Below are 14,097 nucleotides of genomic sequence, written 5' to 3'. Positions count from 1 at the left end.
GGAAAGAGGAAGTTGTCCTAACTAGAATACGCATTGGTCAGTTTTTTGACTCATCGTTTTCTGTTATCTGGAACTGATGCACCAATGTGTTGTCTGTGTAACACTCAGGTCACAATAAGCCACATTTTTCTTTCTTGCTGTCGTTACGACTCTCAACGACATCATTTTAAATGTTCTGTCTCTGAGTAAATATTAACATGAAAAACTACATTAAAAACAGTAAAAGCAAACTTGTTATGAAAAATGGTTGATATAAACAAACGAACTACAACAACGAAACGAAAACACTGTGTGTGTGTGTGTGTGTGTGTGTTAAGGGGTAGTTTTAAGTGTACTATAAACAACCTACACACGTCAATAATTGTAATAAATATTTTTGATATAGTATTTAAACTTAGTCTCTCAATTTAATAAACGAACCTTTTATTTCAATTCAGAAGAAAAATTTGTTCCATAAGCCCAGAACCGAGTTGTCTTTTAACCATTGGTTATGGATAAATTAACTCTTTTTGTACATGTGTAAAGGTTAATTACCTGCAACTAAAGCAGTTCAACAAATTTCCATAATTTACTTCATTTCACTTCTAATCCAATATTAATTCGTTATTCTGTTGGTATAATATAGGTTTCTCTACATGTTAAGCTAGCTATACTACCAATGAAAAACCAAAATGCTGTGAGAATTCTATATTAAACTAACCTTTACGCTTGATATTGAAAAAAATTATTACAAATTATGAAATGTCGATACGTCGTACATTTATAGTTTTTTTTGTTTTTTTTCGATACCTAGCCATGCCGTTTCAACTTGCATGGTTTTCGCATTTAGCACACAACGGACTACCTGCAAATAGCCGAACTTATTGTGTGTTTTTCTTATGGTAAAGCCACATCGGACTATCTGCTGAGCCCACCGAGGGAATCGAATCCCTAATTTTAGCGTTGTAAATCCGTGGACATGCGGCTGTACAAGCGGGGGAGCGCTTAATTAGTTAATAACGACCACCGCCAACTCTTGAGCCACCTCTGTCTGAACGAATAGCTCATGCATAGTCCCAATGTGTGGATCGCATTTTTCCGACAACGTGAAGACGTGTAGCAAACCATTGGATTTACAGGCGAACACGTCAGCCAGTAGGCCACGCCTAGCGAACTAACTTTACCGAGACAGATATCGTAAAACGGGGTAATAAACACTCACTTGACGAACTAGTCTTAGCAAAAGATAGTAGTATGCATCATTGCATAACCTCTTCCAGATCATGCGCGTACAAGTAGGACATCTGACCGGGAAGCGAGCCATGACAAGTTCCAGATGCACGGAAGACATAAGATCTAAAGGATTTAGTTAGCACGAATGTTCATATAACGAGCAATTTCAACGACGTAATCACCACGTGTTTCTTAGTTTTCATAATTTATCGAATGATTTACTAGTTACTTTATTTTTTGTCTACTACTACCCTCAATGCAAGGAGAAAATGGTTAATTTCATATAGTAGCTATACATGTTTGAAATGTAAAGAAATTTTTTGTTTAAAGATCACGTTGTCTGGAATATATTTGTCGAAGCCCTATTGCCTCAGGCACATGTAGGTTGGACAAAGTTCACGTCTTTATTATATTCATAAACATCAGTTATCGTAATATTTTTTTTCAAATAAATGTAATCGCATCTATTAAATGTAAACCACTAATCATTCTGGACATAATGTTTTTAGGCCCAGTACAAACTCGTTTATTTCTTAACCTTTCTTCGTTTAATCTTACCCCAATGACAAAAGGCTAAAACGTATCTAGGTTTTATGTTTAGTTGTTTTCATATTCGCATTATTGAATTTAACCCATTCTATAACATGCTGCCTAAAACAATCCCATACTTTGATGTTTGCCTATTATTGAAACAAAAATAACATTATATTGTATCTATGCAGTACAACTTCGTAGGGAGGATTTTAGGACCCAAAGGACTAACAACAAAGATGCTGGAACAGGAAACAGGGTGTCGAATTATGGTGCGAGGCAAGGGTTCCATGAGAGACAAAAAGAAGGTATTTTTTCCCCCCTTTCTTCCTATTCCTTCCATACATAGAATATATTTCAGTTATCAAATGGAGTAATATGTAGTTGGTGGTAACATTTTAAAATGCTAAGAAACTTAAAGCAACTGGCTCGTCTTAATGTTTAAACAATGGTAGTGCTACTTATTGGACAATTTTGCGCATTGCCTTCGTTATTTTTATATGGTTATAGCTTTCTTGCTATTATGTTCTCTAAGAGTACGATGTTTTCCACATCAAATTTACTTTGCACAGGTAATTTTTAAATTAATTTTAATATTTATAATAAAAATAACAAATCGTGGAATTACGTTATTAAATATAATTACAAAAATTTACAGATTTATATCCAGACGAATTTCATAAGATTCGTATAACATCAAAAAATATATCTGTGGAAAACTCGTTGTTTCACAATCTCAGGCCGGTAAATTATTTTCTATGCTGTGTCAGTTCTTTAGAGATACAGTTTAGACTTGTTAGGCAGTATCTTAAGATAATTTATTGCACATATTTTGATTTTATATGCTAAACATCCCACATACCATACGAAAATGGGAAGACTTATCTCGTGTTTCATGCATTGCGCGCGAAGACTAAAAGGCGACGCTTCGCTGTCTATTTATGGATATCCCTGTTGCCTTCTAACAGAGGCCTCCAGCTTCCCTATCTTCCGGAAAAATAGTGTCAGTTTGCGCATAAGTTGGTATATTTCAAGAAAAGTTTTCGTTTTGTGAGCTATTACTTCAAACACTTCGTTCTAGTCTATGTAATGTCTATGAGTTAACATTTGTAACAACATAAACTAAATTTCTATATTGTTTCTATAACTCGTGCAAGTTTTATAGTTTCGACATGAACTCGTAATTGCATTCGTAGTTTCACTGCTTTTGTGCATAGTTTACAATTAATGCCCTGTCGTTATATTGTGAATATCCTGTTTTCCATGTTAAAATGGCAATAAGTCTTTGAGGCATTTTCTTTTTACTTGTAAACTTATTTAAATATTTGCCTGCCGTTTTTAACAAAATGACAAAACTATCTTCTAACCAAGCTAATAACTAAATATTCGTTAGGCCGTTATATTTCGTACATCCATTGTCTTGCTGAACCATAATAATAAGAAACGTTTAATGATTATTTAGCGTGTTTTTAAATTGAAAAACATTATTTTTATTTAGTTTTTCATAACAAGGAACTTATTAATTCGTATCATTAGTTGTATGTGTTTTTCAAGACAATGGTAATAATGTACTTTAAAATTTCTATTTCTGCTTCAGGAAGTGACGTAAGTATGGTGTTTCTGTACTTGTATTATGGTTTTGCTTTCATTACATAATATATGTTAAGGTGTTTTACTTTTTCCATCAGCATTGTATTTATGACGTACATTTTCCGTAAATTCAAACAACGTTTGGTAAATAAAGTACTCGAATTTATATCTTTTAAACTCTTAAAATCTGAATTTATGATAAAATAACATCATATCCCTTCTAAGTAATGAGCTATCCTTGTCATCAATTTGCACTAAATATAGATCTTATATCAAGTTTCTTGCCCACTTAATGTATGAAAGAATAGTTTTTAGTTTATTTACTTGTTACAAGTGTTTTTAGTTCAAGTTTCAAATTTTACAATGAGGAATATTTTTAAAACAGGTACGATGTTCCGTTAACTGGTGGAGTGTATTCCTAAGCACTAGTTTTAACAGTAAACATTTTGGTACTAAACAGAGACAGAGAATCGGTGTTAAAGGATCAACTCAGACAATATCGCGTGATGCATAGTGGTTAAACAAAATTCAAAATCCAATTTTAAGATTGCTTCAAAGGCTCCGGTCCCCAGGTAGCCTGGTAAACCAATCTAGAAATTTAGTTTGTTACGTGTTATAATTTAATTCGGACGAATCTCCAATTTATTATGTTACGTATATTACGTATTATTATTTCAAATAACCGGAAATTTTGATTTGATTTTAGCAGTTAAATGTTAATATATATCACATTTATGATGTATGCCAACAAGATTAATACACGCAATTTCGTTTAACATAAATGTATTTTAATATACAAACAAAAAAACAATACAATTTACAATAACTGTTATTACTAATAGTTGTTACAAATTATGGTTTATATACAAGAGTTTTAGAAACTTAGACAATATTGAGTCGTATATGCTGTCTAGAACTTAATATTTTATCGACGATCCAAGTTCACGACGAGCAAATTGAGTTTATTGTCTCGCCTCGTTCAAGCTACCTAGCTTGTTTGGCTTTGCACCGGTTACAAGCATCTCTTCTTACTGAAGATGCTTAATGTCTTCGTAAAAATGATAATATCCATAGTAGTTCGCTGAAGTTGAACGATTTGTAATGCTTGGAATCTATAAACGTTCCTGGCCCATTTATGTAGTTTTCCGATTAATAAACGTTAATCACAATTATTGCTTCCGAGGCCTTATAGTACAATGACTGTAGCTGACTAATAATATTTTTCTACTACTGTCTCTCGGCTAGTGGTTTTTATACGACTCGCGCGAGTTTCTCGAAATTTCAACAATGTTCGAACACGCCAGCATTGTCGTAAAACAAATTGTTGATTCTTGCTCTCAAGGACCTTCTAGAAAGTTAGCGAGACTTGCGCAATACACATCCATCAATATAAGCCACGCGCATCAAACCGAAACAAACTTAGGGATCAAAATAAATGCGTAACGGTAAATCCGTTACAAGTTTGGCTAAGTCTTCGTAATCGTTAAAACGTGTACTTGAAAATGATCGCATCGGTGGTCGAAACGTAAAGCGTGTTTAAAAAAAACAAAACATTTCTATACTGTAAAAACTGACTTAAAATAGTATGTGAAAGAAGTCGTAAATATATTTACTTTTATTAGGAATGTCAAGTTAATTACCATAAATTATAAGTACAACTAAAACTGACTGAAGCTTTTTATATATATTTAATTATTTTTTCGGTTTAAGCCACTTTTCATGGTAACTTTTATAGCAGACAGTACGCTGTCATTAACTACTGGCTAATCGTAGCAGTAAAAATAACACTATGTAACAACATTTTTACTTGTTCCTGGGCAGAAAGTGTTATTTCCCAATTGCTTATGCTTAATGTAAACGGAAAAGACCTTTTTTCTCTTCAAACTTTGTTTTTGTGACCTGGGAGCGTATAACGAAAACATGGTGGGAGACTATATTTGGGGCTATTACGTGAAAGGGATTTATATCACAGTTGCAAATTTCGAAAAACTACTCACTTCTAAACATTTTTGTATAACTTTAGTATAAATACACGTAAATCTTGATTCACATGCTTTATTCAAACCTTGGGTAAATGAAAATGTTAAAACTTATTTGTTTTTATATAGAAAATAGATTGATTTCTAAATTTTAATTATCCGGGTCATAAGAGCAAAGTTTGAAAGGAATAATGGCCATTTTCTGTACTTTTACAACATAAGCAATTAAGAAAACACATACTATCCTGGAACAAAATTTTGTTACATAGTGTAATAGTCCATTTCAAGGGTAACGTTTCAAAACTTAACTACATAACTGCATTGCACTCCCGCAAGCACAATTTTGTTGTTTACAAAGTAGGGTTGGTTTCATTCGTTTTGAATTTCGCGCAAAGCTACACGAGGGCTATCTGCGCTACCCATTCCTAATTTAGCAGTATAAGACTAGAGAGAAAGCAGCTAGTCATCACCCACCGCCAACTCTTGGGCTACTCTTTTACCAACGAATGATGGAATTCATCGTTACGTTATAACGCTCATGGCTGAAATGGCGAGCATGTTTAGTATGATGGGGATACGAACCCGCGATCCTTGGAATACGAGTCGCATAAAGTAGGGTATAAACGACAATAATGCTTAAATGAAAATTCAAGTTCAAGTCGCTTATTTGTAATTTTAAGATTTTGTGATTGAAAACAAAATTTAATGGTTTAAATACTGAAACACAAACGGCCCAGCCATTCAGGCAAATTTTTAGTTTTCATTTGGGCAAAATTAGAAGCAGAAAATATGGTGATTCGGACAATTTTTACCTTCATTCGGGAAAAACTGGTAGCATAAATTTTGTATTTATAACTCCGTTCCGTCAAAAGGTATTGTGCAAAAATCTTAGTACAAGAGAATATATTTTCATTCTTCCATACTCCTACATAATGTGAAGTTCAACACCATGGTAATGCTTCACTAATACCTGTTGACAGTTGAATAAGCCAGGGTGTGAATACTTGAGAATTCCCATATACATCTACGAAGGGCTTGTCATAAGGGTTTTGCTTGAATGAACATACTGACCAAATCTTGGGTCTGAAATAACTGTCATGGTACCCCATGTTTTGTTTTAACTTTCTAGAAAGAAACTAACATATGGTACGAGTATATGCTAGAAAAAATCAATTTAATAACAATACACAAAAACCTTGATAACAAAAAAAAGTTTAACACTAAATTGAGTTTTGTCATCTTAAGGTTAAGTCATAAATTGTCAGTGGGGCAGGGAGTTGATAAAAAACAAACAAACAAACTTGGTGATACTGATTGGATTCTGACAAACTGCTGCAAACTTAATACTCCCGAATCACTGTCAGGTACACCTTAAATCGTGAGACTGTAACAGGTAAATCTCAGACATGAGATAAACAGATATGTACCAAGTGTTAGAAAAGTGTCCAGATCTACAGTATCAAGAAAACTCAGCGAGAATGGAATACTTGGTCGTGTAACAGTTAAAAAGGAAAAGAAAACTTCTATCTCCAAATGTTATCAAGAGATTGAAATTAGTTAAAAGTACAAAAACTGGACTGTCGTTGACTGGGAAAAGGGTGTTATGGACGGATGAGTCCGAGTTTGAAATATTTGGTTCAAGGCACTTACGGCAGAAGAAAGATGTTTATCTAAGTGTATACCATCTACCATGGAGGAGGAACTGTGATGGTTTGAGGATGCTTTTCTTCTGAAAAATATAAGGAATAATGGACCAGTGCAAGTACTATTATCCGTCATGATATACCTAGTAGTTTGTGTATTATTAGTAAATGATTCTCTTATCAAGAAGATAATGACTCGAACACTCATCCAACTTGTGTAGATATTACTTAGTTAAGAAATAAGCTGTTAAAATCATTCTACTTACTGCAGTTATTAAAGCAAAATGGGGGACACAAAATATTAACTGTATGCTGAACTCGAGCACTTCCACTGACTTTCTGTTGTACTAAATGCGAAAATTCATAATTGTTTCATCTGCGATTTACCTCCCATTGTTCTTTTAACATTATTCAAAAATCTAATTTTTGACTTTGTTCTAACACTTTTGTACAGTATTGTTAAAAAAAAACGCAACAATTTTGGTATTATTCAAATAACTTTATTATGTAAGCTTCATAGTTCAATAATTCGAACGTAATCGCAAATTATTTAAAGCTTCAAAATCATGACTGTAAATACCAAATACATTATCAGTGTACTGGAACCAAATGACTAACAATTCTATGAAGTTATTTCAACTGAAAAAGATCTTACTGTTCGAAATATACATATTCCATACAGTAAATACTGTACAGTTCCGTTTTCTCACAGCTGATAGTCAATGTGGACGCAAATATAAGAAAACTTTCAGTTTATGAAGAAAAGTTTCCTAAATGCAAAGTAGTGCCATTATTATTATTATTATCCTATGAAAACTAGTCATAATTATCGAAAGTTAATGTTTAAATATGCTTTAGCATGAACTAAATGGTTTATACAATATTTATATTTAAGAGTAATTACTTGTGTATAAATATTTATTACTTGCTATTATCTAAAATCTATTTAGGTTTTGTTTTACAGAAATACAAAATGTTTTTACTGAATAAACCAAAAGTTTTTTTACTTAGTAATTGTTTATTCAGGAAGAACAGTACAAGGGAAAACCTAACTATGAACATCTGAATGAAGAACTTCATGTTCTTATTCAAGTTGACGATAGCCAAAATCGGGCCAATTTAAAGATGGATCGTGCAGTAAGAGAAGTAAAAAGACTGATGGTTCCAGTGGTAAATATGCTATTTTATGAATGTCTCGTGTCTAACGAATAAACTTTCAGTGTTGGAACAGTAGTTCGATAATAAAATTTAATATTGTAGATATCCATTCTTGTGTGTTTTTTTTAATACTATAAAGCAAATGAAACCCTCTTGAAATTAGCAAGCAAAATCAACGCCTCATAAAAATAAAATTATTCTTAACATAACAGACCCTCATCAGCCTTGTACTAATAAAATCCTCCTGATAATAACGAGCGAAAACTCAAACGTTAGACAGTGAAATAAATTGCATAATAATACGTCACGTTCTCTCGTATGTTTAGCGTAACATTTTTACGCTGTTGTTGAATTTAGAAAAACTTACTCGTACAATAATTTTTGTTTAATCTTTTAAATTAGACTGATGGTGAAGACGAACTAAAAAAAAGACAGCTCATGGAGTTAGCCATAATCAGGGGTACATACAGAGACAGCGGAACAAAAACTTCAAGTACGTGGATTTTCCAATCTGTAACATTATCAGTAAATGTTATTGTGTTGCTTCGTAGTGAAAATTTATTTTTTAACAACTGCATATTTAATACGAATATAAATATATTCGAACATCTAGAATTTTTAAAATCATGTTTCAGATTTCTTTACTGAAATACACAATAATCCAATTAAACCATGATGGTTTTCATGCAATATTATGATGAATTGTTTATATTTCCTTTTCAAATTTATTCTTACAAGCCTTTATAAATAATACTCGAATATAAAACACATACACTCAGTTTCTTTGTCTTGAAAGTATACTAGCACCTTACTATATAAATGTGCATGCACTTCATTTCAACACGTATAAATATAATTATATAGACATTATGGACAACGATACATTAAACACTTAAGTCTTAAAAACCTAAGGTTATGTCGTAGAATAACATTACGTATATTTACTGACAGTATTAAGTTTAAAGTTTAGACTTAGCTAAACTTAAAGTAAATTATCACAATAACTTGTGTACGCTTTTTACGTGTTTATCGCACATAAACCATGATTAATAAAGGCTCATCTAAAATTAGGCCTGAGGTCCGATATGGCCAGGTGGGTTAAAGCGTTCGACTCGTAATCTGAGGGTTGTGGGTTCAAATCCCCGTTGCACCAAACATGCTTGCCCTTTCAGCCGTGAGGGCGTTATATTGTTAAGGTCAGTCTAACTATTCGTTGGTAAAAGAATAGCCCAAGAGTTGGCAGTGGGTGGTGATGACTAGTTGCCTTCCTTCTAGTCTCACACTGCTAAATTAGGGACGGCTAGCATAAATAGCCCTTGTGTAGCTTTGCTCGAAATTCCAAAACAAAGTTAGGCCTAAGACAAGTACTTGTATATTTCGGTGTATATGATTAGAATTATTTTGTTTTATTCTATAAATCCCATATTTAAAGTACTGTTGCAATAAATACACTAAATTAGCCACGAATGTTTTGAATGTTTTGCGCGTCTTTAACAATGCAAGATATCGGCTACGTATGTTTGACCTCTCATCTATGCTTTTTGTGTAGCTGACACTGACAAATACTCAAGTCTGATAGGAATACGTAAAAGAAGTAAATAAAGCAGTAGCTTCCTGGTCACTGGATTTATTGATGTTTGTTAATTACAAGAAGTATAACTAGTTTTAAGATTACGTCAACTGTCATGTTTATGAGTTTTAGTTTTGGTGTGCAATGGAAAAGTAATTTTTCTTAAGATTCCGAAATGTACTAGTATCACATTTTAGTTATATAGCAATATATAAAGTTTATTTTATTTATGTTTGTCTTTCTTTTTTCTTTCTTTAAAAAGGCAACAAACTCGGTTTGTATCATTATCTAGAATCTGAAGCTCTGCCTGTCTTGGCGCCACCTCTGACTTTGAGTCCTCATCTGCGGACAGCTGCACCTATAGGAGCACCTCTGATCCTCTCGCATCGACTTCCATTGCCCACAAGCGCAGCTCTAATCAACGGCAGTATCCCACCACCATTGATCAACCCTCAAGAGGCGGGCTTAGTTTATAATTATACTCCCTACACGGACTATCAATACACAACCCTCACCTCTCCACCACTTACAGAGTACCATACACCTGTTGCGGGTGGGTTATTTGGGCGATAAGGTGTACCCTCTGTAGCTTCAATTTGTTATTGTTTGAGTTTGCTAGATCACTGACAAAGTAGCCTAAACATCGATGGCACACATGGAGTCTTTGGGCCAGGGTTGAGATTAAATTGATCTTGTTAACACACAACAACAAGAGGTTTCACAGAGATTGTTTTTTAGGGTTAGTAAAGGTTTCCATAAGCAATCATTGGTGCAAGCAAGTTTTCAGTCTCTGTAGGCTGAAATTTAATCCTTTGGTGCATACAAAATTGTCTAAACTTCAATTTCACGTTTTGTAGCCTTTTTTTGTACTCTCTCGATGAAGTCTCGTAATATAACAAATAATACTAAGAGTATAAGCAAAATTGATATTCGTACAAATTATTGTATAAATATTCAGTTCATAGAACATAAATTTCACTATCTTCTTGCCACCTCTTAGGGAAATTTGATGTTCTAATTTAAGTCTAAAAACTTGTATTATATTGGATTAGCAAAATAGATGCGTAACCTATCGGCCTGTATGAACTGGGCTTTAGCGTCTTTTCTTGAATGTATGTAGAGTTGGTTACAGTAAGTTTACTCAACATCTGGCTAACTCCCTAACTCCATGTCCTGTCTCATTATCACATTCACTTTTCACTACACTTATATATAAGTGCATTATAAAAAGGGCATTGAAGATTTCTTTTATTATTATTTTGTTTGTTTTCATGGTTATGGTTTGGCAGGGACTTTTGTGACTAGTGAGTGTACAATCACAAGTCATTTACGTTTCTTCTGTGTTCAAACATGAGGTTTGTTTATGTGACTTGTACATTTAGCAGACTGTGAATATAAATATTTATGATAATTATGTTGGGTTGTGGGACCAAGAGTTTTGTAAATGAGGCTTTATATATATATATAAATGTATCTATATATATATAAATGTATGTATGTGTAGTTGTTTTATGTTTTCAAAAGTGAATAATGACTGAATTCTTATGAAAATTGCAAACCTGAAAGTTCAGAGATTCTTGTTAATAAAGGATTAGGAGCTGTGCATTTAAAAAAAAGAGGTAATTACTCTGAGATAAACTAAATGTTGAAATAGATAACTAGAAAGAACAAAGTAAAATTTTCCGAAATTATCAGAAAACTTGTACACTTAGCTTGAGTTGAGAAAAACATCAAATCCAAATTGATTTTGTTTAAAATCTTCAAAATTATTGAATGATTTGATTTCTTTTTAATTTATTTCTTGTTTGGTTTAGTTAAGAATTGCAGTATATGTAAAGTATATATTAATTATCATAACACTTGTAACTAATTTATAATTAAGGTTTCTATCATTTGAGATATTGTATTTCACTCAGTTAAATGTTATACAAGCAACAACAGAACTGCTTCTCAGGATTATTGTATTTAAAAGATAGATAATATAAATGTTTGGTATAAGCTTAGCTTAAAACCAATTCAGATTTTTGGTACATAGGAGTTAAATGTTTCTGCTCAAATTTATTGTTAAAAAGAAGTTAAAAGGAATTTACTTTAACATTAACTTTCAGCAGAAATAAGTGATATTGTAAAAACGTTGTTTTTTGTTTTTTTATACAAGTAAGTGAAATTTTCAGCCAGTAATTGATAAATGCGTTTATGGGTAAGTATTTTGTTTATTAGTTCTATGTGAAAACATTGTTTGATATTCTTTATCTCTTTTGTTTTACAACGTTGAAACATTTTTGGAAATTGTCAAAGTTTCTGCATGTAATTTCTATTAACATTTTCCCAGTTTCTAAATGGGACTTGTTTTTCTGACATTTCCTCTATGATATATTTTTTCATAGTGTATTTTATATTGATTTTTCTGTTGATTATCTGAGAATAATAACATGTATAATTGCTGAAAACCATAAGGTGCTGAACATTCAGTCTTGCTGTAAGTCCCCCCTCACCAATCAGTTTCATTGTTGATGGATTTTGTCCTTTGTATTATGTATCGCATAATTAATCATCTTCATAAGATTTACTGTACTTAGTATTTAAAATATCAATTTAGATGATAATTGTTTTATTGTCATTTATTTCTCCTGAGGTTATCTTATTTTTGCACTGTTGATATGTTTATTTATCTTATGAACAATAGGTTTTGTTATTTATGAGTGGGACCATAAAACATTTAAAGTTTTAGAGTTGTAACAAGTTGTGAAATGGATTTGCACAAAAGTTTTGAATTAAAGAATCTGGGGATGTTAAACTTTTTTTTTTTTTTAGAAATATAGATTAAAATTTCAAATCTTGGAGTTCAGAAAGGTCAGTTTACTTATTTTTCCATTTTTGCTGCTTTTTACTAAATCTTATCCTCATGTTCAGTTGCTGATGCAACTGCTAAAGGGAAGAAACATTTTGGGGTAAGAGAACAGTAGAACAGGAATACTTTCCTAGAATATCACCAAGGTTGGTTGGTTGTACCAATTACCTGGACAATTTCTCTTCCAAGGTTTCTTGCTTTTTAGGGAAAAAAAACGTATTTAAAAAAAAAAGTTTAAGGACTTCTGATTTATGATTAACACACTTCTCATTTTAGATGGCCTAGATTACACTTTAAATTGAAAAATGACACTTTCAGGTTAACGCATACCTGAGAGTTAGTGATTAAAAGCTCAAACGATTTTTTTCAACTGTTAAAGATTATTTGTAAGTTGCATTTTTTTTATCTTCATAGTAGATTGTTTCTCGAACATGCACCTGAAATTAAAACACAGTAGAAAGTTTTTTATTACGAACAGAATTTTTACCCTAGGTCTTGCATACAAAGCAACGAGAAACAAGACTTCCATAGCTAATGTTCTCCATGTAAATACAGTTATAACAGATTGTCTTATGTTCCTCTTTGATCAAGTTCATGACAGAGGTGACAGAAGCTATTAAAGGGAAATAAGAATTATTGAATTATGTTTTAATTAGTTAAGACATTCTAATGTAATTCTATCTGCACTTAAGTATACTTTTCTAAAAACTGAAATATTGTTTATTTTTGAGTAACATTATGTACTTCAATTTCTTTTTCAAATTTCTGAATTCCTTTATTTCAGTTCCAGCCCAACTTTAATTCAAACCAGTTCTGTACTGATGCATAAAGATATTTCATAGATTATGAATTTCAAATTAGTTGTTACTTATAATAACCATTTTTGCTATATGAAGGTGTGGCATTTTCTGCTGTTACAAAAGATGTTACTTGTAGGTTCTGATATGCAGATGGTCTATGCAGTACAACATATTTTTAAGTAATACCACAAATATAAGACTTAATGTACAGTTGGTATAAATATATATTGCTCAGTAGTGGCCAAATATCTTGCTCAGTGTTTCTTTTCTATATGTGTTTTTGTTGTTACTGAACAAAATGCAAAGGATTTGATTTGTAAATTTTGTTAAGTGGTCATAACTTGCTAGTATGAAGTGTTTATATTACCCTTTGCATTTTGTCTGTTACATTGATGATTTTGTACATAAAGTATATCGATCTGTCTATTTAAATATATTATTACATATTGTGGTTTGTTCAAATAGCAAATAAATTTCCAAAGAAAGTTCTTGACAAGCAAACTGCTTTGCTGATTTTTATTATTATTGCGCATGCATGTTGTTTTAAATTTAAAACGTTTAGGATCTTTTAATCTTTTTTTTTTGGTCCTTTGACAGGTGAAGATCAATAATTTACTGTCATTTTACATTATAGGTTACAAAAACTGTTCTTTCAAAAGAAACTTTACAACGAATTTCTAGCTCAACTAATAAGTATAAAAACTATCGAACAATAATACACGGTTAAGCAAAAATATTTTCAAATTTCTTCTAAATATTACAT

The 14,097-nt window shown here is 32.0% G+C and overlaps 1 protein-coding gene across 3 annotated transcripts in view; it reads left to right on the top strand.

The window, feature by feature from the left end:
- The window catches only part of LOC143250712 (protein held out wings-like), a 36,453-nt gene extending 22,618 nt beyond the window's left edge, over positions 1–13,835 (top strand). For 2 of the 3 annotated variants that reach the window (XM_076501631.1, XM_076501633.1), the window contains exons 3-6: positions 1,935–2,051; positions 7,982–8,125; positions 8,516–8,606; positions 9,946–13,835. In XM_076501631.1, the coding sequence (XP_076357746.1) occupies positions 1,935–2,051; positions 7,982–8,125; positions 8,516–8,606; positions 9,946–10,256 (663 nt within the window). In that variant the 3' untranslated portion in view covers positions 10,257–13,835. The remainder of the gene's footprint in view (positions 1–1,934; positions 2,052–7,981; positions 8,126–8,515; positions 8,607–9,945) is intronic. The other variant, XM_076501632.1, reaches the window with a different exon arrangement.
- Positions 13,836–14,097: the final 262 nt, after the last annotated feature.

Source organism: Tachypleus tridentatus, chromosome 5 (assembly GCF_004210375.1).
Source record: "Tachypleus tridentatus isolate NWPU-2018 chromosome 5, ASM421037v1, whole genome shotgun sequence".
In the NCBI taxonomy this organism is placed as follows: Eukaryota; Metazoa; Arthropoda; class Merostomata; order Xiphosura; family Limulidae; genus Tachypleus; species Tachypleus tridentatus.
The sequence above is the reverse complement of the archived record's forward strand: the minus strand, read 5'-3'. Positions and strand labels throughout refer to the sequence as shown.